Below are 21,864 nucleotides of genomic sequence, written 5' to 3' on the forward strand. Positions count from 1 at the left end.
AAATCTAGGCTATCCCTATCACATAGATGAACTGAACATGCACATACACAAATTACAAATGGCATTCAAATTACTTTCAGTTGCTAAGACAATCATTACAATAATTGCTATTACGTTCATCGGGGGCAAGTGCCCATCCCTTCCGAACCAAACCAGAAGGCGAGAAAAGGGAGAAAAACAAATGGGGAGGGGGCTCAAAGAGGGGGACGAAAGGAAAAGGAGAAGACATCGTGAAAAACACCACCCTCTAACCAAATGGTCTCATTAGGTGATACGTACGTAGACGTATCACCTTTTGATTTCGTCAAGATTTTTATTATTTATTTATTTATTTATTATTATTCTTCCTCGAATTTGTTCGCAGGATATCTCAAGACTGAATAAAGCCATTATCATGAAACTTGCCATGATGATAGATCTTAGTCTAACTTAGAACTGCGTGACTTTTTAGAGAGTCAAATTGATCGTGACGTCATCCATGCGCCATTTTGTGAAAATCAACTTATGATCATATCTTCGTAACGGAAAGTTATTTCCTATTCATAATTATCATGATTAAGATCAATATCCGTCCGGTCAAGTTGAGGTCAATAAATGTGCGCAAATGCGCGCGTGCGCGTTCGTCCGCGCGTTTACGCGCGCGCAAAAATTTAAAATGCTCCGAATCATCCCAAATTTTTTTTGCATACGTTTCAGGCCATTTAAAGCATTTCGCAAAAAAATCGCGCACACGCGCATGCGTGCGCGTTTCCGCGCGTACTGGCATTTTGCAACGTAGAATCGCCGAATTTTCTCTGTCATCATATGTGGCACATTTTTCCAAGCATATTGATAATTTGTTCACCTTTTATTAACGCAATGAGCGTCCGTCAAAGTTGACAGCACGCGCGGATTTGCGTTATCTTTATCCACAATACATGGGCAAAAACATGCCTATATAAATTTCATTTTAACTCTTTAGAATAGATAGAAACTCCTAATATTTTTTCATATTTGGATAGATTATGAAATGGAGATATGATTTCATGTCTCATTTGACCCTCAATTAAGTCATAATGTCATCATAAAGGCCTCCAAACTCAAAATTTAAATTTGCATATTATGACGTTTGCATATTTTTGGGAAATTGATTGTATTTCTGTAAATATAGATTGTTTTTCTCTTTAATTTCGATATTTTCTAGCTGAGATAATTTTCTACAAATGCAGTGACCACACCTTTCCAGTTTGACAAAGGTATCATGGCGTATTTTTGCGATTAAAGGAGGCATGTCAGTTTTTCACATTTTGCGTGTATTGTCTATGGGACATGACTATTTCTCAAAACTGGATTCTACATTTCCCTCTTTCGCGAGCAATATCTCTGTTGTTTTATCTTTGTTTACGCTGAGCTTCGAGTATGTTGTAGCGGAGACAATGAGCTATCTCAAATGTGTCTTTCATTTTTTGATCAGATGCCGGGATCATGCTCATATTGCACTTGCAAAGTGGGATTTGAGAATCCCATTTTCCGTTTACGTGTAATCGCTATGTGAATTGTTTTGGTATATCGTTAACGCACTTGAATTCTATCCTCGAGGTCCCTGGTTCGAGTCTGGGCGTCTCCAACCACTTTTTTTCCTTTACTTTTTTTTTTCTTTTTGACCTTTCACTGTACCATCTCCTTTGATTATTAAAACACGTACATCTGCGAATAAACTATTTGCTTTATTATTACCCTATTTTCACTTAAACGATTACTCTTTGTGTCTAATCCCTATGGGAGATGACTTTTCCTCAAATCTGGATTCTACATTTCTGTCTTTTGCGAGCAATATCGCCGTTATTCCTGCTTGGATTTTGTTGATATTTGAGGATAATGTAGCTGAGACTATATGCTATCTAAATCACCCCTCATTTTTTCAATAAGATATCAGGATCACGCTCATGATCATGATCATCTTCATTATCATTTATCAATTACATTTTCATTTCTTTGAATAAGATAAAATCGTCAAAAGGTGTTCTTTATGATGTAAATTAGAGTCAAATGTGTAACTGGTTACTGCACAGGGTCAAAGGTCATATATTGTTTCAATCTATCTTCCCTAGATCCATGATGATCAAGGAGACACAATTTAATCTTGACATATAAATAGATCATAATGGGAGAAGCATATAAATGGGAGAAGCATTTTACAAAATAATATATCGTGTCATGCCTTATTCGTTATGTAAACCATTATCATACGTATCACCTAATTCGTCTAAGTGACGAATTAAAGTCTAGTTCTCTTATATTTCATCAACCTATATAGGATAACCGGTGCCCATGCACCCCCCCCCCCCCCCCCTCTCTCTCTCTCTCTCTCTCTCTTCTTCTTCTTCTCCATCAAAAGTGTCCCCTCAAAGGCTTACATCACGGCGCCGGCTACGCCACCATCATTAATTTTAATGAAAACAAAAGGAATTGGTAAATAAAGAGTTATACGTGTACATGTTAATTGCTGTTAAAAGACAGTAGTAAAACTAGGTGTGACCATTAAGACATTAAATGGGAGGAATCGATAGCTCGTAAAGAGATTAAGGAAGAAATAAAATATCATATTTTTATATATCAATCGTACTAAAAGCATAAAAACCCAGAGCGCTTACTTGTAGTTTCGGTAGTGGCGGATGCTGTGGTGGTCTCTGTCACAGTAGTTTTTAATGGAGTTGTAGTCTCAACTACCAGACTCGGATCGCGTGGGAATCCAGGAAGAGTGTAATCGTCTGGTGAATTAAAAAATAAAAATAATAATCAAAACACAGAGTTGGTCTGGTGTCGGCCTGGTTCGGTCTGTCGTCGGTCTATTGTCGGGTCTCGTTGGCCTAGAGTCGGCCTGGTTCGGTCTGTATTCGGTCTAGTGTCGGTTTGTTCGGTCTGTGGTCGGTCTAGTGCCGGTTCTCGTCGGTCTAGTGTCGACCTGGTTCGGTCTAGAGTCGGCCTGGTTCGGTCTTTTGTCGGTCTCTTGTCAGTCACGTTGGTGTGACTGAGGTCAAAGAAACTAGATGTTTGAAGGGATCTTTAGCATTTCCATCTTTTCAAAAGAAAGTAAATATCATTATGAAGTCGAACAAACTCTCTACACGCAACAATATAAGTAATTTTATTCCTTGGTAAGGCATGTCCAACTTATTTAGATACTAGAATCTTGCTTTTCATTTTACCTTTGTTTGACAAACGTGTGTATCCACTATTTTGTACATTTACTTATGATTATACTGTTTTATGAATATACTGTTTAATGCTTTGATAAAAATTGAATAAAGACTTTATTGAAAAAAAGAAGAGCAAGAAATTTAAACATCTATTCTCTAATTAATGTTTTTTTTAAATCCTACCTAGTACCCCGGATGCTGGTCTATTACAGAGATCACCGAGGCAACATGTTCTACAAACAGAATCTGATGTTCCCGCGTTGCACTGTCTGGCGTTGGATCTGACCTGGTTGAGGCAAGCCTGGATTTGCTTGCAACTTTTCTGAATGCTGTACACTCCGTTCGACACCCGAATTTCGTTGAAGCACGCCCCCTGGAAATAGACATGGAATGGAATATTACATAATAATGACACAACTACCCCCCCCCCCCCTCCCTAAAAAGGCTAGAATAAAATGAATAAACTATGCAACGATTTGAATCATTAGGAAAGTTATGGTTTAAATAATATTTGAAACATAAGGAAAAGAAAATATATTGAAACTGCATTCATGTCAGGTAATTAAAGTGATTGTAACTCTTATGACGTAGACCTCAATTATATGTCCTCATGTATAACGCGTATGAACTTGAAAGGATTGATTTTTTAGCATATGAACAAATATGAAAAAGCTACTGAAGCCTAAAATCATTTCGTTTTCAATGAATCAAAGTGTAAATTTGTAAAAGGCAATTCTGTCAGAATATGAAAGAAATATTTTTCTCGGAAACAAAAGAATTAATTGTGCTAAAGAAGTCGGGATTTATTTCGATTTGGGATGAGAAGCAATGAGGTTGTTCTGCAAACTAGTTTCTTTTTTTATATAGTTTTTATTTTAAAAGTTTTTGAAGAAGTCATTTACATATGTATGAGTTTCCGCTTTAAGTGTGTCTTCTTCTTATTTTAGCTATCAGCCATCAAGTACTGTGTACTCTGGATTTAGTTTTCACCAATGCTGACATTAAAATGATTTGTGAAATATAAAAGGCAACAAAATCAATGTCGTTGCTTACCTGTGTAGAGCTACACGTCTGAATCGCACTGGGCTGACTGTTACACTCCGCATCGCTCCCGCCATTACATAAAATGCAGACGCCTGAAACAAGAGATGAAAGTGAAATTAAATCAAGTATTCACCCTTTTTCGTAAATATTTTCATGAAATAATGACTGTAATTGACAGATAAGTTTCTTCTTCTTAAATTTCTATCTCAGAACGCTATGAATCGATAAAGATTGAAGAATAAAGTTTGATCCATAGTTTCTGAAAAGATATCAACTTTATCTATCAAGATTAAATCATATTGTCACAGTCATCTCGTGAAAAGAGGTAAGAAAACAATTATTCCAACTTTAAAGGCAACGGTGTATATCATGGGGGATGTTTCACAGAGACTAAGATCGACTTGAACTATGGCAGGCCGTTCATGCTACTGGTTGCTCTCACCATTCCTGGCATTGGTCTCTAAATGTAGATTACCGTATCGTTGTCACATATCTACAAAACTCAATTATTGAAGGGAAAAATATCATCTAAAGATCATTATTTCTAAGTTTTTTTCCATTTCATTTCACATCTAGTTCAAGACTTTTTAAGGGCATAAATCGCCTACCATAGTATAATTCTAAGTCTGAGATATAACTTAAGTTCAAAATGAAAGTAACTTTTGTTCTTCGACAATGAACAATCAAAAAATGTAAATTCAGTCGATTTGTGATGTCCCTCGAGAGATCAATGGTGAGAGCAACCAGTGGCATGAATTGCCTGCCATAGTTCACGTCCAACTTAAGTCGATCTTAGTCTTTGTGAAAAAACAATCCCCTGCTCTCTCATATAATGGCGTAAAAGGAGACGGAGTAACAAAACAAAAAAATATATGAAATAGATAACTAATCCTTTTAATATTTGAATTCATCTGAGTGTTACTTGACTGGCAGACCCCATCTATTGTAACGTCAACTCTCTGATAGGCTGATGTTCTTGAGAAGAGTACGTGGCCCATTTCATTTTGGATACCCCATAATAAACATAATTTGAATTAATATTTCTTGAAGGACAGAAGCCAGCTACTGCGATTTCATCTCTGTGACACAGCTGAGGAGTATAATAAGAGAGTAATCGAACTTTAGATTTATCCGAGTCTTCCTTGAAGGGCAGAATCCAGTTAAGGTGCTTATAATTCTCCAGTTCTGCTAAGTAGAGTAGCGTGCCACCCCAAGCCCCCTCCCCCGCCCCTATACCCTCAGGCTTCCCTTGTATAAATCACTAATACCTAAAATATTTGAATCAATCTTACAGAATCTATCCCTGGTCTATGATTTCATTTCTTGCCCTGATTTCATCTCTTTGAAGCGTGTCACCCCAAGCCCCCCCCCCCCCCCGGATACGCCACTAATATCTAAAATATTTAAATTAATCTTACTTGGAGAGCAGAATCCAGCCCCAGTGATTTCCTCTCTCTGGTACTCTAGGGGAGAGGAACAGGTCGCCCCCGTGATCTGGTGACCCACGTGACCAGTGTTCAATAACCAATTCCTGAACCAGGACAGATCGCAGTCGCAGACGAAAACATTCGATGTAAGATCCCTGATGAAGATTAAAAATACAATGACATAAAGAAAAAAAAGGTTGTATGTTTCATTTATGCTAACGTCCGCGAGACGTCATTTCAAAATTTGTATTTAATAATTTAATTTTTCGGGGAAGGGGTGTAGGGGGGTTCAGTCGTTTTGAATGAAACTCGGAAACATAGACTCGTGTTTATTTTCAACCATTTAAAATCGCATTTTTGTTATATATTGGAAGCTGCGTTGAAATTAATGATAACAATCATTCAACAGGCGTGTCGCAATTGAATAGGCATTGAAAGAAAACATTGATATTTTAACAACTAAAAGAAAAAATGTTGATGCCCTACAGAACAAGGTTTCATAGGTTCATTAATGTGAAGTTTAACGCACCGGCATTGTTTCAAACGAAATCAGCTGACACAAGAGTGGAACAAAACATACACCTGTTTATACCAAATAGCATTAATATGTCAAGCTGCAAAAGCCCACAAGTTTATTGAAATAAATTTCCACATACATGTACATTGTTTTATATGGCAAGTGACAGCCTTGTCAACAAAAATGTAATGCTAGGAGTCCACTGGGCCGCGCCAGTTGGCGCCAGTTTGCGCCAATGCAATTTACTGTGGCGCCTAGTGTCGCCAATAAGGTGCCCAGTGGCGTGTAGTGGCTCAAACTGCCTCCCAACTGGCTCGTGGTGGCCCGTAACGGCGCCAAATTTGAATGTGGCGGCAAGAAAATTTCAAAATGTTTGAAATTTTCGTCGCGCCACTTGCATCGAGAAATCAGCGCCAAGTGTCCGCCAAATGGCACCAAATGGCGCGAACATATCGCCCTTTGGCGCAAACAATCCGCCTATTGGAATCCACCGGAATGTAATGGCGCGCGCCAAGTTGCGCCAATGAGATTTAGCGCCACATGGCGCCACTTGGCGCCAAGGGGCACCTTGTTTGCGCCACTACGCGAGCCAAACGGCACCCGATTGGTGACTACTTCGCGCCAAATGCCACCTGGTTGCCCACCATTAGGCGCCACTTGCCGCCTATAAAAGCAGGGCGGCATCGCAGGACTTTATATGAGTATATCTTTATATAAATAGGTATATGAATAAGTATTTTTTTTTCAAAATCCAAGCACAGCGCGAGAGGCATAAATAGTCAATTTTGACTGAATTGCCTTAAAACCCAATCCAAAAAAAAAAAAAAAAAGGACTTTATCACAGTGATGGCGGCAGTTCTCCAAGCTCCAGGGATGAGGTTGTGCTGGGCATCATCCTGGTCCAACATGCGGACGTCCAGTGCCTGATAGCGCTTCCTGGTGAGGTTGTGCAGCATGACGGCAGCTTCAACGAGCAGGCGGACTGTATCTGGTTCCTGTCTCATCTGGCCAAGGAAGCACTGGGAACGCAGAACCAGAATGCCAAAGGCATTTTCAACCACACGCCTTACCCTGGACAGCCTGTAGTTGAAGATCTTCTGCTGTTGGTCCAAGTTACGACAGCCATAGGGCTTCATCATGTACGTCCTTATGGCGAAGGCATCGTCTCCCACGAAGAAGTACGGCAAAGGGTGCTCTTCATCATTATGGGGAAGAGGAGCTGGATCTGGGATGCCTAAAGTGCCAGCTTCAATGCACTCCTTCAGTTCACTGTTGTTGTAGATCTAGGCATCAGACTGATGGCCAACCCCACCCACATCGATCCACATGAACTTGTACTTTGAATCTACCAGAGCCATCAGGACAACCGAGATGAACTGCTTGTAGTTGAAGTAAAGGCTGTCTGATTTGTTGGGCTTCTGGAGATGGATGTGCTTTCCATCATAGGCTCCCAGACAGTGAAGAAGATTCCATCTGGCTTCAAAATCACCTGCAACCTCAAGCCAGCCTTCATTGGTTGTGGGGAGGGAGATGACTTCTGCAGCATACTCATCCACTATCGCTCTGGCTACCTCAGGGACAAACTTCTGGATGGTTTCCTTGTCCACTCGGAAGTTGTAAGACAGCTCGGCATAGGTGGCCCCAGTGGCGAGATGGCGCAGGAAGACGGACAACTTGAGACCAGGGGGAATGGCCTTCCTGAAGTGGGTGTCCTTCTTCTGCAAGTGGGGTGTAAGCCTGACCAACAGGTCATCAAACATCTCTGGGGACACCTTGGTGTAGTTCTTGAACTTCCTCCTGTCATTCTCACTCAGCTCTTCCATCAAAGTGTGGTACTGTCCATGTTCGGCCCTCAACTGGGTGGAGCATGGGTCTAAACCACCAGGTGTGCTTCCTTTTCTTCTTAGGAGGCTCTTCTTCTTCAGGATTGGCCAGCATAAGTTGATAGGCAGTGGCCACCTCAGAATCTCTCATCATCTTCTGATGGAGCAGCATCATCACTCCAACATTATCAAAAGCCTCAGACATATCAAAATTGTAAATATTTAGTAGAGATGTTGTTCATACAGCAGCTGAGGAGGGTCTGAACCAGGTAGCCAATGGCCGGTATTTATTTAGTCGGCAAGTAGCGCCAAGCGGCGGCAAGTTCAAACCAATTTGGCGACCTTTGGCACAAACTAATCACCAAGTGGCGCAAAGTAGCCGTCTATTGGCGCGAATGGCGCCAACAGGGTGAATTTTGGAATCAAATGGCCGTGTAATGGCGCAAACTGGCGCGAACTGGCGCAACATTTTGGAGCAAGCCGGGTGGCATTTGGCGCACGCCATATGGCACCCAGTTTATTCCACTTGGCGACACATGCCGAGCGGACATTAATTCGGCGCCACAGCGAGCCACTACGCGCCAATCACATAATCTTTGGCGCGAACTGGCACCAACTGGCGCCGGCCCAGTGGACTCCTAGCATACGTGAATGATATCATTACTTTGTGCCATTAGAATAAAAAGCTTTCATATATCCAAGACTTTCAGCAAGAAATACTCTTCAAACTTACGTTTAAAAGATTTTAAAGAATTCGTGTTTTTATGTGCTGTGGTATATTAGTATTACTTCATAAAATGCGTCCCTTGCATGTTAGTATTGATCTAAAAAAAAGGAGGTACAACCATAATCAAAGATTTAACATTGGGTTTAAAATTTATACATACACATCACGCTGACAATTATTTTAGAACTATAATCAAGGATACGCCAAAAAAAAGTTCATAAAAAGGCTACGTTTTTATGTCATACTTACAGTGTATCAAGTCGATCAAATATTTCAACTGCTGAACTGTCTATGGTGTTGATGTTGTTATTCGTCAGGGTTCTGAAATATGACAGGAAAATAAAGAAACAATAATAAATCTTCATGGTCTGCATTCTATAAAAATTTTAAAAAAGAGGAAAGGGGGGTGGGGTTATGAAAGGGTGTTTACATTTGGCACTTCAACGGCTTATTCCAGATTTCTGGTAAGGACCATTCTTGCATTGTACTCCATGAAAAAATAGGTGTCGTGGTCGAGTGGATATGTCACCCTACTGTTGATCACCAGGTCCGCGGTTCGAGTCCCGCCGTAGCACTAATGTCATTTGGCAAGACATTAATCTACATTTTACCACACTCGACCCAGGTGAGGTAACTGGGTACCTGGTAGGATTATTAGGAAATCACCATCTGTAAACGTCTTTAAGTCAAAACTGAAAACACTTCTTTTTAATTAACTGTACCGTAAATCTAAGCATATCAGGAGCTCTTGTAGCGCAGTAGAATATATACCTAATATTGGATAGTTTCTGCGCTTTATAAATGTACTATAATTATTATTATTATTAGGGTAATAATTTCCAAAGCTCTCTGGAAGCGCATAGGGACTTTATATATAATGCGATATGCGCTATACTAGAACTGAATAAAAGGTTATTATTATTCAAAGTGTGCTTCATACAGCTTTAACAACAAAAAAAAGAGAATCACTGGTGCTAGGAGCTTGGAAACCTTTCAGTGGTTCTAAATAAAAGTAATTTCCTTGGTGTACATGAAGAGGAAGTATTAAATCGACGTGAAGTCGGCATGCAGTATGTCTTTTTATTTGATTTGATTGGGACTACCACACTTTATATGGCTTATCGATAAAACGAATAGATAAACAATAGAAAACAGTCGTATTTTGTTAAAAGAAGCTAGGAAAAGGGATCTCTTGCATGCTTTATCACGGCTCAAGAGTCGCATATCCTATGATTTCAGTGGACACTTTTAAATCTTTAAAAAACCCGTAATATTCCAATTTGTCCTTGAAAAATATTCTATCATTCCTCAGACAATTCATAGTATTGTCTTTTAGTTTATTATTATTTTACCAGTTGTTTTTTATTCAATTTTGAAATTTAAAACCCCAAACACCTTTGTTTTACCCCTTTCTTTTTTCTCCTCCAAAATATAAATCTTATAGCTTGATAATTCTGGAAAACAATAACCTGTCAAGCCTCAGGAGGCTTTTAAAGATGGCCCTTTTATTCTTTATTCTTCTTATTTCAAATGAATTTATTTAATGTACCTTGTATTTACCCTTGAAATGCTTTGTATATATTTTAATGTTTTTGCGTGTTTTTTAAACTGAAGAACGAATATACAATGAACTTGAAATCTTAAGTGAATTCTTGCTCTCCCTCCACCCCCTCCCCGTAGCTGATACCTCCCCCCCCCCCCCTCCAATCAGCTCCCTCAAATGTACCCCTTTCTCATCTCCCCTCCCCTCTCCTACCTACACCTCGTTCCATGTCTTAACACGCTTGCGTCGTTAACTTCAAGCTCATGCCTCCATAGCAACGAACATAATCATGATGTATGGTTGTTTTGACATTTTAGGTAACAGCCCTGTAACAAAGAAATAAACTCTTGGATTCCTTGTCGTAAAGACGCTCGGGAAAATCGCCAATCTCGTCGTAAAGTAGGGGCAAAGCGTCTGAAGTGTGCCCTTTGTAATGGCGCACCAATTCCAACCCCCGTCTCGGTTACGAAATTCGATCTCTTTTAATGTTCAATGTTCAAGATAAAGTTTCAAGTTGAATGCGGGTCGTGTCATTACATTGTGAACGAAATTGTCTGGAGGCAATTCTGAACGAATGATTGGTTAGGTAGTAGGTAAGAATTTGGTGTAAACTGTAACGTTTTGGTATGATCAATATGAAAAAGAAATTGGTTCAGTCTTCCTGAAAATCGCAAGCATGTATTTGACGGGACTTATAAACACAAATGTTATGTGGCATGAAAGTCTGGGCCAAATTTCCAGCAATTTCTTGTCAGTTTGCGAATATGGTAGGGGAGGGGTCGTGGTATTTAAAGAGCAGTCCTATTGAGAGGACATTTCAACGACATTCTCCTAGTCATTCTGTTAAAAACTGACGTACAAAGAAGGAGAAAGCTCAAATATTACGTTTAAGCTTTACCAGAACTCTACTCTTCAAAGAAAGAAGAAATCCTGTACGAGGAGACGCGCTTGATAACAAGAATGACTGCAATGGCGTTGAGCGAAGTTACCCTAGAAAGAATCACGGCTTCGTATACCCCGGGAATCTCAAAACCTCACCAGAGTGACAGAGATGTGTATATTTTCGCATTTCAATTCGGCACATACCGTGTCTACCAGGCGATGAAACATATACGCGAGTCTTCTTTATATCCAGTCACACCAACGGGACTGAGATCGAGACCCTAAATGATCATCATATTTCCAAAAGGCCAACACATTCACAGTAAATAAAACAACGAATAATTCAGACACCGGAAAATGTCCAGTTCGTTTAATTAAGTGCTATGTGTTTTTCGGTGTGTTCATTTTGAAATCATAGCAGTATCCAACAATGACAGACAATCGGTCGGATATGTGTCGATTTAGAGTCGATAATATCTCAGTCACACTGTCAAACCGACACCGCTCCAACTCTACACCGACCGATTTTGGGCAATTTAGCGTAATCTAAGTTTCGAACGGTCTGGGGTCGGTTTCTTGTCGGTTCAAGCTCCCAAACCTATTCCAAACTGACCGACCCTTTGCTATAATACCTCAGTCAAGTCGATGAGACCCGACAACAGACCGACAACAAACCGAACCAGCCCGATAGCAGACCGACGAGACCCGACACCAGACCGACACTAGAGTTACATTGTCCTGTTACTCCCAAATTACTAACTTTCATTCGGTTATCAGTTATATTTTAGTCTGTCTGGGATTTTTTTGGATAACGTATTATTTTATTCGGTCTGTTGTTGTACTGGTGTCGGTCTCATTCGGTCTTTTGTCGGTCTTGTGCGGTCTCGTTCAGTCTGTTGTCGGTATGGTGTCGGCCTGGTTCGGCCTGATATCGGTCTGAGGTCGGTCTCGTTGTTGTGACTGACATATTATTTAGCAGTGTGACTGAGTTCTTAGGGAAAGGAACGCAGTTTGATTAAATCGGGGTTGAGGTATTTTTGTGTGGGACGGGTTTGGCGCTGCAGAAATAACGTCATAAATGTGTAGATCATCACTTTCTAATCCAAACTTGTGATAAACCTGTTCACTCTTCACAGAGGTTTGTATATACACCCCATAGTCTACACCTTAGAAGAATGGCAGCAATCATAACAAATCGTACAAGATTAAGCGTCCCAAAATTGAATACAAGCATAATAGACATATACCATGACGTGTCCCTCCCGAGCGTGTGTAAAAAGACGTGGTGTTCTAATTTATTAACAAGTTATCATTCATCAAATTAGTCGAAGAGAAAACAGTAAAATGAAAAATAAACAACAGTTGAATTTAATAATTTGCAACGAGGCACTTAACATAGATATATGTATTAAAAGTGAAAACATTACGAAAATGGCCTCTTAGTGGATATTTAGTGCACTAATTAGTGGAACCATTCGGAGATACTTACAATGTTTGAAGTCTCGTCAGGGGTAGAAGGTGGCTTATCATAGCCGAGGAGAGAGCAATCCGGTTGTTAGATAAATCTCTGAAAAAGATACAACAATCGATTAAAAACATATTAAAAGAACATGTTCTAAATATTCGTTTACTGTTTGAAGTACATTGTTGCGAAACTTATATTTTAAATCGAAACAATCCGTATATCATCTCTGTCCCTTCTCTTTCTATGTCCCTTTTTCCTCATTTCCAGGGGCCGTCTTAAGAATAAGCTTGAAGTAACGTCCCCTTTTTTCTGTATATATACTATGCCATTATCATACATCTAAAGTTATCAGATTGTAAATTGTGAACCCCAACTACTGACACCTTTAAACGCAGACTAAAGACCTACCTATTTAACACAAAGTAATTCCCCATCTTCATATCAAATTCATAACCACGTTTCCTATTTTCTTGTAATGTGTTCATTATCTAAAGTACATAACTCATGCAGTTTCATTGTTACTTATTGTATTTTAATTTTTCATTATCATGTTACTGTTAATACACTGTTAGTTAAGTAAGAGCTTTTGTTTCGTCTAGATTAAGCACAATGTTCATCTCACATTTCTTGTTGATGTTTATTACATATTTAGATTAAACGTAATTTTCACTTGTTTTGTAAAGTGCTTAGAAACTGTATGTGTATACCAGCGCTATATAAATCTTAGATTTTTTTTAAATAATAATTATTATTACAAATAAACATCAAATCAAATTAAACCAAATCAAATTTTGTCTGAAACAAGATGATAGGAAAACCAACGCTTCCAATAAGCAGGGTCAAAGTTAAATGTTAAATTAAACCCAAATACGCTTTATTCCTGTCACATATATCCATATGTTCTCCTGCTCAGTGCTTCGTTTATCTCAACTAATTCCTTTCATTCCATCAATCAAACCTGATCAATTGGTATTTCTGTTCTGTAAGAAGTTAAGGATTTTAAACTAATAGTAGGTGTGAAATAATTCAATCTGATTTTTTTTCGATCTCCCTAATCTCGGCTGTTTTTTTTTATTAAATAATAATAATATGATTATGAACGATCCAATTGGATTCTTCCATCATGTCTATCATTAATTTTCTGTCGCTGATTTTGAATGTGCCATCTCTTGATTAATGTAAGAAGCTGACATGATGATAGGCCTTTCAATACCCCGTACACATGTACATATTTCCGTCAACATGCTAATGTGTTTTCGAGCACATTTAATCCTCTATTTTCCATCAACGTGCTTCATGTTTTCAAACATATTTTAATCCCATTTTCCCCTCTGTCATCACCCAATGATAACCTTACAATCCCCCGGACGAGGACAGTCCAATTTCAAAGAATGAAAATCGCGATAGACCATGTTCCCGCACATATTTAATCGATTTGTTCTTTATTAAATACCAATTATTTCCCCGATTGTAATGTCCCTGATTCTTTCACACGAGCTATGTCATGTTTCTTGGGTATAAATTAAAGTCCATGATGTACGTGACGGTGAAATTAAAGGCGAGATTTATAACCCACGTCGGATGGTGATAGTTTTCCTTCAAGGCTGGCTAATTTATTCAACCACAGATATTTTCTTTTAGAGCTATCACCGGCGAGATGGAAAGAGGGCCAACCGAGAAAAAGAGCTTAAATATATATATCATTTTATTTTAATATAAAACAATTTTTAAAATTAAAACAGAAGAGGGAGGGTAATTTATTACCTAAAACGAGAGGCTTCTGACTTTGTGCTTCAATTTTACAAACCTGTGGGTCTTTCAAAAGTGTTGGTAAACACCGTTTGAACGGCAAATGTGTTATTACCACCATAGTTATTTAGTTGCTGCTAATTTGATAACCTCAGACAAGTTGTAATGGCTCGATTTATTGCTTTGTCGAGTGTAACGTAATACCTCTCCCCCCCCCCCCCCCCTTTCCCTCTTTAAATCTCCCCTTATTTTTAATAACTATTCGGGAAAATATCCAATGTTTAGGTAAGTCTGCACTTTTCTTGAAATTGTACAAAAGAATGTTTAGACAGAACCAGTGGAAGGAAATTCCGAGGCGGAAATGAGACGAACCCGTCTTCAAGGTTTATAGTTTCAAAAACTTTCAATAGTATCTATATATAGCATATTGCAGGAAATACAAGCCTCAAAACATGTTAAATAAACATTGATCTCACAGTGCATCATCACTTTTGAGAAAATTACTGGTATGGACTAATTCAAGCCAAATTTAAAACCATTCAAATACTGACAGCTGCCATAAGATAGCTGTTAAACGAGCTGGCATTAAAACATTCACTTTGCTTGAGCTCTGTGCAAGATAATGCCTGCACTATTATGTAGGCGGGTTCAGTTTATGATACCGGATATAATGTAACATGAAAGGAACATATTTATGTGAGCTAAATTCGTTATTTACAAAATTCAAGTAGGAAACAAGGTTAATTCATATGCCAATACTGAACAGAGAAAGCGCCTACGCGCATTTTAATACTTTCAATGCTTTTTTGTGTGTGTTTGTTTGCTTCTTTTATTTCTTTATGGCTTTGACGACGTCTTGAAGCAATACCAGGTTGATTAATAACAAGCAGCCGAACTGCCCCAAGCTTTAAGATCAATGATAAAATATTTCTTATTCATGTGGGGGAAACGTTAGCATTTTTCTGCTCCGAAGGCCGCAAACAACCGAAAATATATATTGTTACTAAACATGTTTAGGGTCGAAGCCTTGTGGCCCCCAAACCCCAAAAGAACCCCAGCAATGTTGTGTTGCTCAAAGCGACTAGGGTCGATTGTAACGAAAATCGTGTATATATCTGCTATTTATTTTGTAACTCTACTAGGCAGTGTCCTTTCAGCAAAGTTTTTAAACATTCATGCACATTGGGCGTTCAAACCTTACGCACATAATATATGGCACAACACTTACGAAAATCTTATATAGCAATCTACACAAGTGAATTCGCTAACTGTCATAGGAGTGTCTATATTTTAACGATTAAATCCTTTAATTTATTATATTTTCAACGTAGGAAAAAATAGAGATAAATATAGGTATCCGTTTGTATACTGCTTAGAAAGATTATAGGGAAACCCGGTTCCCTCTGCTTTCTATTTACCTTTTAGTGTCCAGTTTTGAGAGTCTGTTGATCAAGAGTCTTTGAATTACACGAAGTGGCTCGCACCCATCATGACCCTTATTCCTTGTGTACTCTCTTTTCTTTTATTCTGACGGGTCCACCCGCTTTCCCCACTTCCAGATAAATCATTGCTTCGTCATTTCCTCTTGTCATTCCAGTTGTAGCCCCATCCCCCCTCTGACACCTCTCCCACTACCAGAGAAATCCCGGTTACACCCTTCCCCCATCAGGTGTACCCCTTCCGTCTCACTAACGCCCCTCCCGCCATCATGGCAATCATTTCTATAAGCTTCCACCGGGTGTACCCCTCCGCATCTCTGACGGGTCCGCCCTTCCCTCTCTACCAGATAGGGTCTGGCTACGCCCTTTCCTCGGGATTTACCCATCCATCCTTCTCTCTGACACCATTGCCCTCTACCAGATAAACCATGGTGACACCCACTCATCATTAGGTGTACCCCACCAGATCCGCTCTGGTTACGCCCTTTTCTGCAGGTGCACCCCTCCATCTCTCTCTCTCTTTCTCTCTGACTCTCCATCTCTCTCTCTCTCTCTCTCCATCTCTCTCTCTCTCTCTCTCTGACTCTCCATCTCTCTCTCTCTCTCTCTCTCCATCTCTCTCTCTCTCTCTCTCTGACTCTTCATCTCTCTCTCCAATCTCTCTCTGACGCGACATTTACCGCATCATTAGGTGTGAAGTTCACGACCTCGATCAAGGCAATCTCGACCGGGATTACTACTGACGACAGACTCACTACAAAATAGCACTTTCATTCGGATACGATGTTCTCTACCCTATTTCCCAACCCCCCTCTCTCTCTCCGACCCCCTTTCACTTTGTTTCTTTCTCTCTCCCTCTCTCCCTCTCTTCCCCTCTCCCTCCATTTCTCTCTCTCTCTCTCTCTTTCTCCCACCCTCTCTGTATCTCTCTCTGCCCACCCCTTCTCTCTCTCTCTCTCTCTCTCTTTCTCTCTCTCTTTCTCTTTCCCTCCCTCCCTCTCTTTCTTTCACTTTTTTCTGTCTATGTCTATGTCGTTCGTACCACTTTCTATTCGTATACCTCAATATACAACCCTTTTCTCTCTCTCTTTCTCTCTCTCTCTCTCTCTCACTCTCTTTCTCTCCCCCTCTCTCTCTCTCTCTCTCTCTCTCTCTTTCTCTCTCTTCCTTCATCTCTGCCTTTCTCTTCTTTACTATATTCTATATTGTCTTGGCATCTCCTTTAGTCTCCCTCGTCTCTTTCCCCATCTTCTCCCACCCCACACCCCCTCTCTCTCTCTCTCTCTCTCTCTGCCTTTCTCTTCTTTACTCTCCACATCATTCCAATATTTTGTAGGAAAGTGAAAGTAGGGCAGCTCCTTCTCCACTGGGAGCAGAGAATAAACCTCTAATCGTGATAGAATGGCTTTACAAAGAGTTGAATTCCGCAGCCACCTGCCTCCGAAACCAAAAAATCGTTTCCAGAAAGTTCCCCTTTTCTTCCTGTCTACAACGAATCCTCTTCTTATGTATCATTAACCAACGAACCAACTTTTAAAAAAAAAATCAAAACCAAACAAGTTTTTCGTATCATATAGCTTTCTTAAAATAAGCAGTCTATGTCGGCACATGCAATACAATGTTTATTTCTAATCCACTAATCGAGATGATAACTCAAATCGAGATGTTTAAATGATACTGTAACCGAAACAATGACTAACAGTGACTGACTGATATTATTTCAAGAGGAGTACTTACAATGACTTGAGATTGGGCAGATTAGCAAACGCACCATCTTCGATTGAATCACTCCTCAGGCCATTATTCTGGATTTGTCTAAAATTATCAAAGACAAAAGGAACAAGAATTAGAAATAGTTTCACTTTACATTGAAGACTATAAGGTAAAGTAAGGCTGATTCCTTTAGTATCGTTAGCTTGCTCCCATGGCCAAGACGTTGGCGTTTTAAGCCAGGTTCGAGTCCCGATGGAGTTTGTTTTGCTACGTTGAGATAGTTTTGTTTTCCTCGAATGATCCAACGGTAGGGCGGGTGAAGAGCATTACGAAATGACGCTTCATTTTTCACTCCTTAAAGGGATCTGGTAACTTTGTCTTAGATCCTTAAGAAATAATCCTTGATTTAGCTCATGCTGCAATGATAATTATAAAACTTTAGGTCAGTCAGGAACTCCATGACTTTTACGAGCCGATCGCCTGTCTGATTATCAAGATATTAATGATTGGAATTACAAATTTTGAAAACCGTTCGCCGAACGGTTTTCATAACACTACAGTCTATTGGGAAAAACGAGTATGGTAAAACCGGTCAACTCAAAGATTTTTACTTTTTTGAGGCTTTTCTTGTTCATTTTGAAGCGCGATTTTTTTTTTTTTAGGGCTTCAATATTACACCATATAACAGACACTGGTAACATGTAGGACCGTGTATCTCAGTTTTAACATTGCTAAATGATCCCTTTAAATTAACTGATCATAATTCGTCTGTTGAGAGCCAGAACGGTGTTAATGAGTTAACCCCCTTCTCGCTCTCTAAGTTCCTTCCAGAATTTCCTTTTCTCAGTTATCATATAAAAATGGTTATCAGAGCAAATTAACAATGTATTGGTTAGGCCTTAGATCATTCAAAATGTTAAGCTTTGAAAAACATCATCATTGCAATAATGCTTCTGACTACAAAAATGAAAACGTTGGTATTATAATTCAGAACCGTGGTAATAGTATTATAACTAAATTCTGTTATGACATTTAAATGCTAACGTTATTGGAGGAGCTCGCGCCTTTGAATGTTTTTTGAAACAGATATATGGCGCCATACAAATGCTTTGAATCATCATCATCATCATATAAATTAAAACAATATGGCGCTTAAAATTAAACAAAATAATACGCTTATGGGCTAGTATGAATACTCACAATATTTCTAGTGACGATAAACCTTCTAATGAAATGGGTGAGAGCGCTGTTATTGAGTTTTCATTGAGAGATCTGGATGGAAAGACACGAAGAAGAAAAAAACACACACAGATATTATGAAAAAGTTATAGCGATATTTATCGTTTTAATAATAATAATAATTATAGTGCTTATATAGCGCCTAACACTTACTTTGTCAGAAGTCTCTAAGCGCTCTACAATAATGCAGCATAATTACCCTGGCTTTAGCAGTGCAGCTGTTACGCGCGCTGCGTTTCAAGGAATAAATTCCTACCAGGTACCCATTTACTTCACCTGGGTGGAGTGTGGCAAATGTAGATCAATGTCTTGCCAAAGGACATTAGTGCAGCGGCGGGACTCGAACCGCGGACCTTGTGATCGACAGTCCGGCGACGTATCCACTCGACCACAACACAATCTATTCGTTGCCTCAAATGTGTTTTCATAATGCTCAAACATATGAAATTAATGTTTCTATATTCATAACTCGACAACTAGCAACATCTGCGTTCTTTTTTTATATTGTTGAACAGCAACGTAATTTTGACGGCTTGGATGGGGATGTTTAATGAACCGAACTTCTAACAGTCTTGGACAGATCAAATATAACTTACTTGTAATATTAATATTTCATTTCACTCTTAAAGGCCCACTGCACTACTTGCAGCTACTTGCGCCCTCTATATGACAAACATTGCCTAATCGGTGCCTGTTGGTCCCCCATGATCCTCTTATTCTTATGTTAACTGAGAGCTGAGTTGATGAGATAACCACCTGTCGAGTGACCTTGCAGGGCAGTCTAATCCCTCCTATAAACTACGGCAGATAAGCTTTAAATAATATGTGAAATCAGTGTGGTTTCGACAGAACTGGTGGAATAAGAAAATCTTTATTTCAACGAGATCTGATTTTCCGTTTCTATAACTTTGGTGTTCACCTATATAATAGGTCTACCGAAAGAGAGCATGCGCCAATCTTTACCAGCTTCTGTTTCGTTGCATGTGTGATTTAGTTTTATGGTCAATTGCTGACAATTCTTTTTAATGATCATATAGAAACTGTTTGGTGGCAAATTAATACATTACAATACACTATCCCGTCATTCCTGAATGAATAAAGGTATTGCAAACATTGGATAAACTTACAAATATACAGTTTCTGCAGGCAGCCCAGTCGGTACCCCGGCCAGAAATTTTTTCGAACAGTCTACGATCCAACCCATGGGGTTCTGAGACTCGAAGCAGTTACAAACATCATTTCCTGTAGGAGTTGTGCCATCTTGAGCAAAGGAGCACGCTGACTGGGCCAGGACCGTCGGTAGAATTAGGACCAAGTCCAGAATAAGTCCAAGACCTAGGAGTCGGACGATTGTTGGTTGCATGTTTGTTCTTGTTGGTGTTGAATGGTGTTGTCAAACGCGTGCACACTGAGGAAAGACTATGAAGTCTTGAAAGCATGCGTGGTATCTTTTTGAGCAAAAAGTTCTCACTTGAGGGTTCACAATTAACCTCTCTGGACTACGTCTAAAACCACTACTGCAGTCTTCTCCTTTCAAACTCGCTCGGCAATGTTGAATATATCCTCTTCCGATGCTGTCGAGTGTCTAATATTGCACGAATGTTATGATCGTGAGAGCAAAGAAACCTCACAAACTCTCTAAACCTATTTTAATCCCTGATTCCACAGATAACATTGTGTTTCCGTCTGTTCTTCCTCCAATATAAACTCTCTCAATGATTCAAATGAACTTTAAACCTTTCCAATCGTGAACAAATCGGAAGTTGTTCGAACGCGAAACCAACACTGGCTATATAGATCGACGGTGTACAACCTTGTCAAGATTAGCTAACTTTTCCACTTTCGGATACAGGTAGATCTGTTCCAAAGTTCAGGTGTCCTTTATTTACTTTCCGAGTTGATATAGTTTAACCTCAGAAATAGATCTCCTCTTATTCCAGGCCTGAATCCGTGTCCAGCAAATACAGATGACATGTAAATATTAGCTTCTTCAGTTGTCTGAGTGCGACTGCTGATGAAAAAGCAGTTCTGAAGTATATAGCCAATACTTGAAGATGTAACCCAACTGTTGAAACGTCAACGGACGACCACTGCTAGGATTATGGATTGTCTTATGAAGAAGAAGTCCATGTGTTATGTCTGCAAAGAATAGAGGAGAAAAGAGATGTGAGAAAAGTGTCATTAAATGACAATTGTCTCACTGGGAGTATTTATCACACCTGTTCAAAACGTGACATCTTGTTTTGCCCGCGCAAAAAAAACGCAGCCGGACTAAGTTTTTATGGTTTGCAGTCCCATCATGCGTGTTAATTTCCGGCTGCATTCCTGAAGAGATGAAGAAGTAGATTATTATTTTGAAGAAAAAGAAATGTTGATGAGAACTTTCGCTCAGACAATGGAATTAAATACGAGAATTGTTTGGTCCAGTGCGATTCAATTGTGCAGCGGGTGACGACCGAACATTTAGTATGTTATGGTTGGAGGATCGGAAGCGATCAAGATTAGCGTTCCGATCCCAACCAACTTTCTCGTCTGCTAATCTTGGTTATTGCACAACCGTAGACATACTCAATTTTGCTAGGGGTTTGACGTCTTTTGCCAGAATGTTCAAATTTCAAACTTGAGAGAATGAGCAAAAGTGTTGGCGCTTTATTATAATGTTTTAGTGTAATTTCGTAATCAATAACATTATATCTAAAACATAGATATTACAAAAAAGACTAGACGTACCTCGCTGTCTGACTATGGGTGACGGTTGTCCGAATATTTGTGATTAAAAAAATACTCGTGGTCGGGGCTGCAGCGCCAGCCCCAAAGTGGGAGGGGGAGGGGTACCAAAAGCGCAAAAGCTCAATCAAACTAACTTTTAAAGTTTACTGGAACTTAAGGCTGGTAGCTGATTTGGGCAGCCAAATGATTACTTTATTGTTTTACAATACAATTCGACTGTGATCCCTTATTTAAAAGGTAAATGTCTAAACCAAAAAGAATTTGTATCAATCTGCATACATTTTTACACAACCTACAATCTGAACACAATATATCCAGGAAATACAAGGCTATTATAGCATTGTCTGTTTTGAACTTTATATTTATCTGTCTTCATTTGTTTCTCAT

At 39.3% G+C, this 21,864-nt stretch overlaps 1 protein-coding gene across 1 annotated transcript; it reads right to left on the reverse strand.

Annotated features, from left to right (window-relative positions):
- Positions 1-4: 4 nt before the first annotated feature.
- Positions 5-20,872, reverse strand: LOC105437011 (slit homolog 1 protein-like). Its single transcript, XM_030994338.1, has 10 exons — positions 19,875-20,872; positions 18,709-18,780; positions 17,533-17,610; positions 12,632-12,709; positions 8,967-9,038; positions 5,642-5,805; positions 4,233-4,315; positions 3,363-3,552; positions 2,634-2,750; positions 5-15 (listed from the first exon to the last, which is right to left on the reverse strand). The coding sequence occupies exons 1-10, from the start codon at positions 20,108-20,110 to the stop codon at positions 5-7; spliced, it is 1,101 nt and encodes a 366-aa protein (XP_030850198.1). The 5' UTR covers positions 20,111-20,872.
- Positions 20,873-21,864: the final 992 nt, after the last annotated feature.

This window comes from Strongylocentrotus purpuratus, unplaced genomic scaffold (genome assembly GCF_000002235.5).
Source record: "Strongylocentrotus purpuratus isolate Spur 01 unplaced genomic scaffold, Spur_5.0 spur5_scaffold_21, whole genome shotgun sequence".
Classification (NCBI taxonomy): Eukaryota; Metazoa; Echinodermata; class Echinoidea; order Camarodonta; family Strongylocentrotidae; genus Strongylocentrotus; species Strongylocentrotus purpuratus.

Coding starts and splice junctions, on each gene's coding strand:
- LOC105437011 (XM_030994338.1), bottom strand. CDS start 20,110: ATGCAACCAACAATCGTCCGACTCCTAGGTCTTGGACTTATTCTGGAC. Junction 18,781..19,874: donor CCTGCAGAAACTGTATATTT/GTAAGTTTATCC, acceptor CTTTCCATCCAG/ATCTCTCAATGAAAACTCAA. Junction 9,039..12,631: donor CTGACGAGACTTCAAACATT/GTAAGTATCTCC, acceptor GTCATATTTCAG/AACCCTGACGAATAACAACA.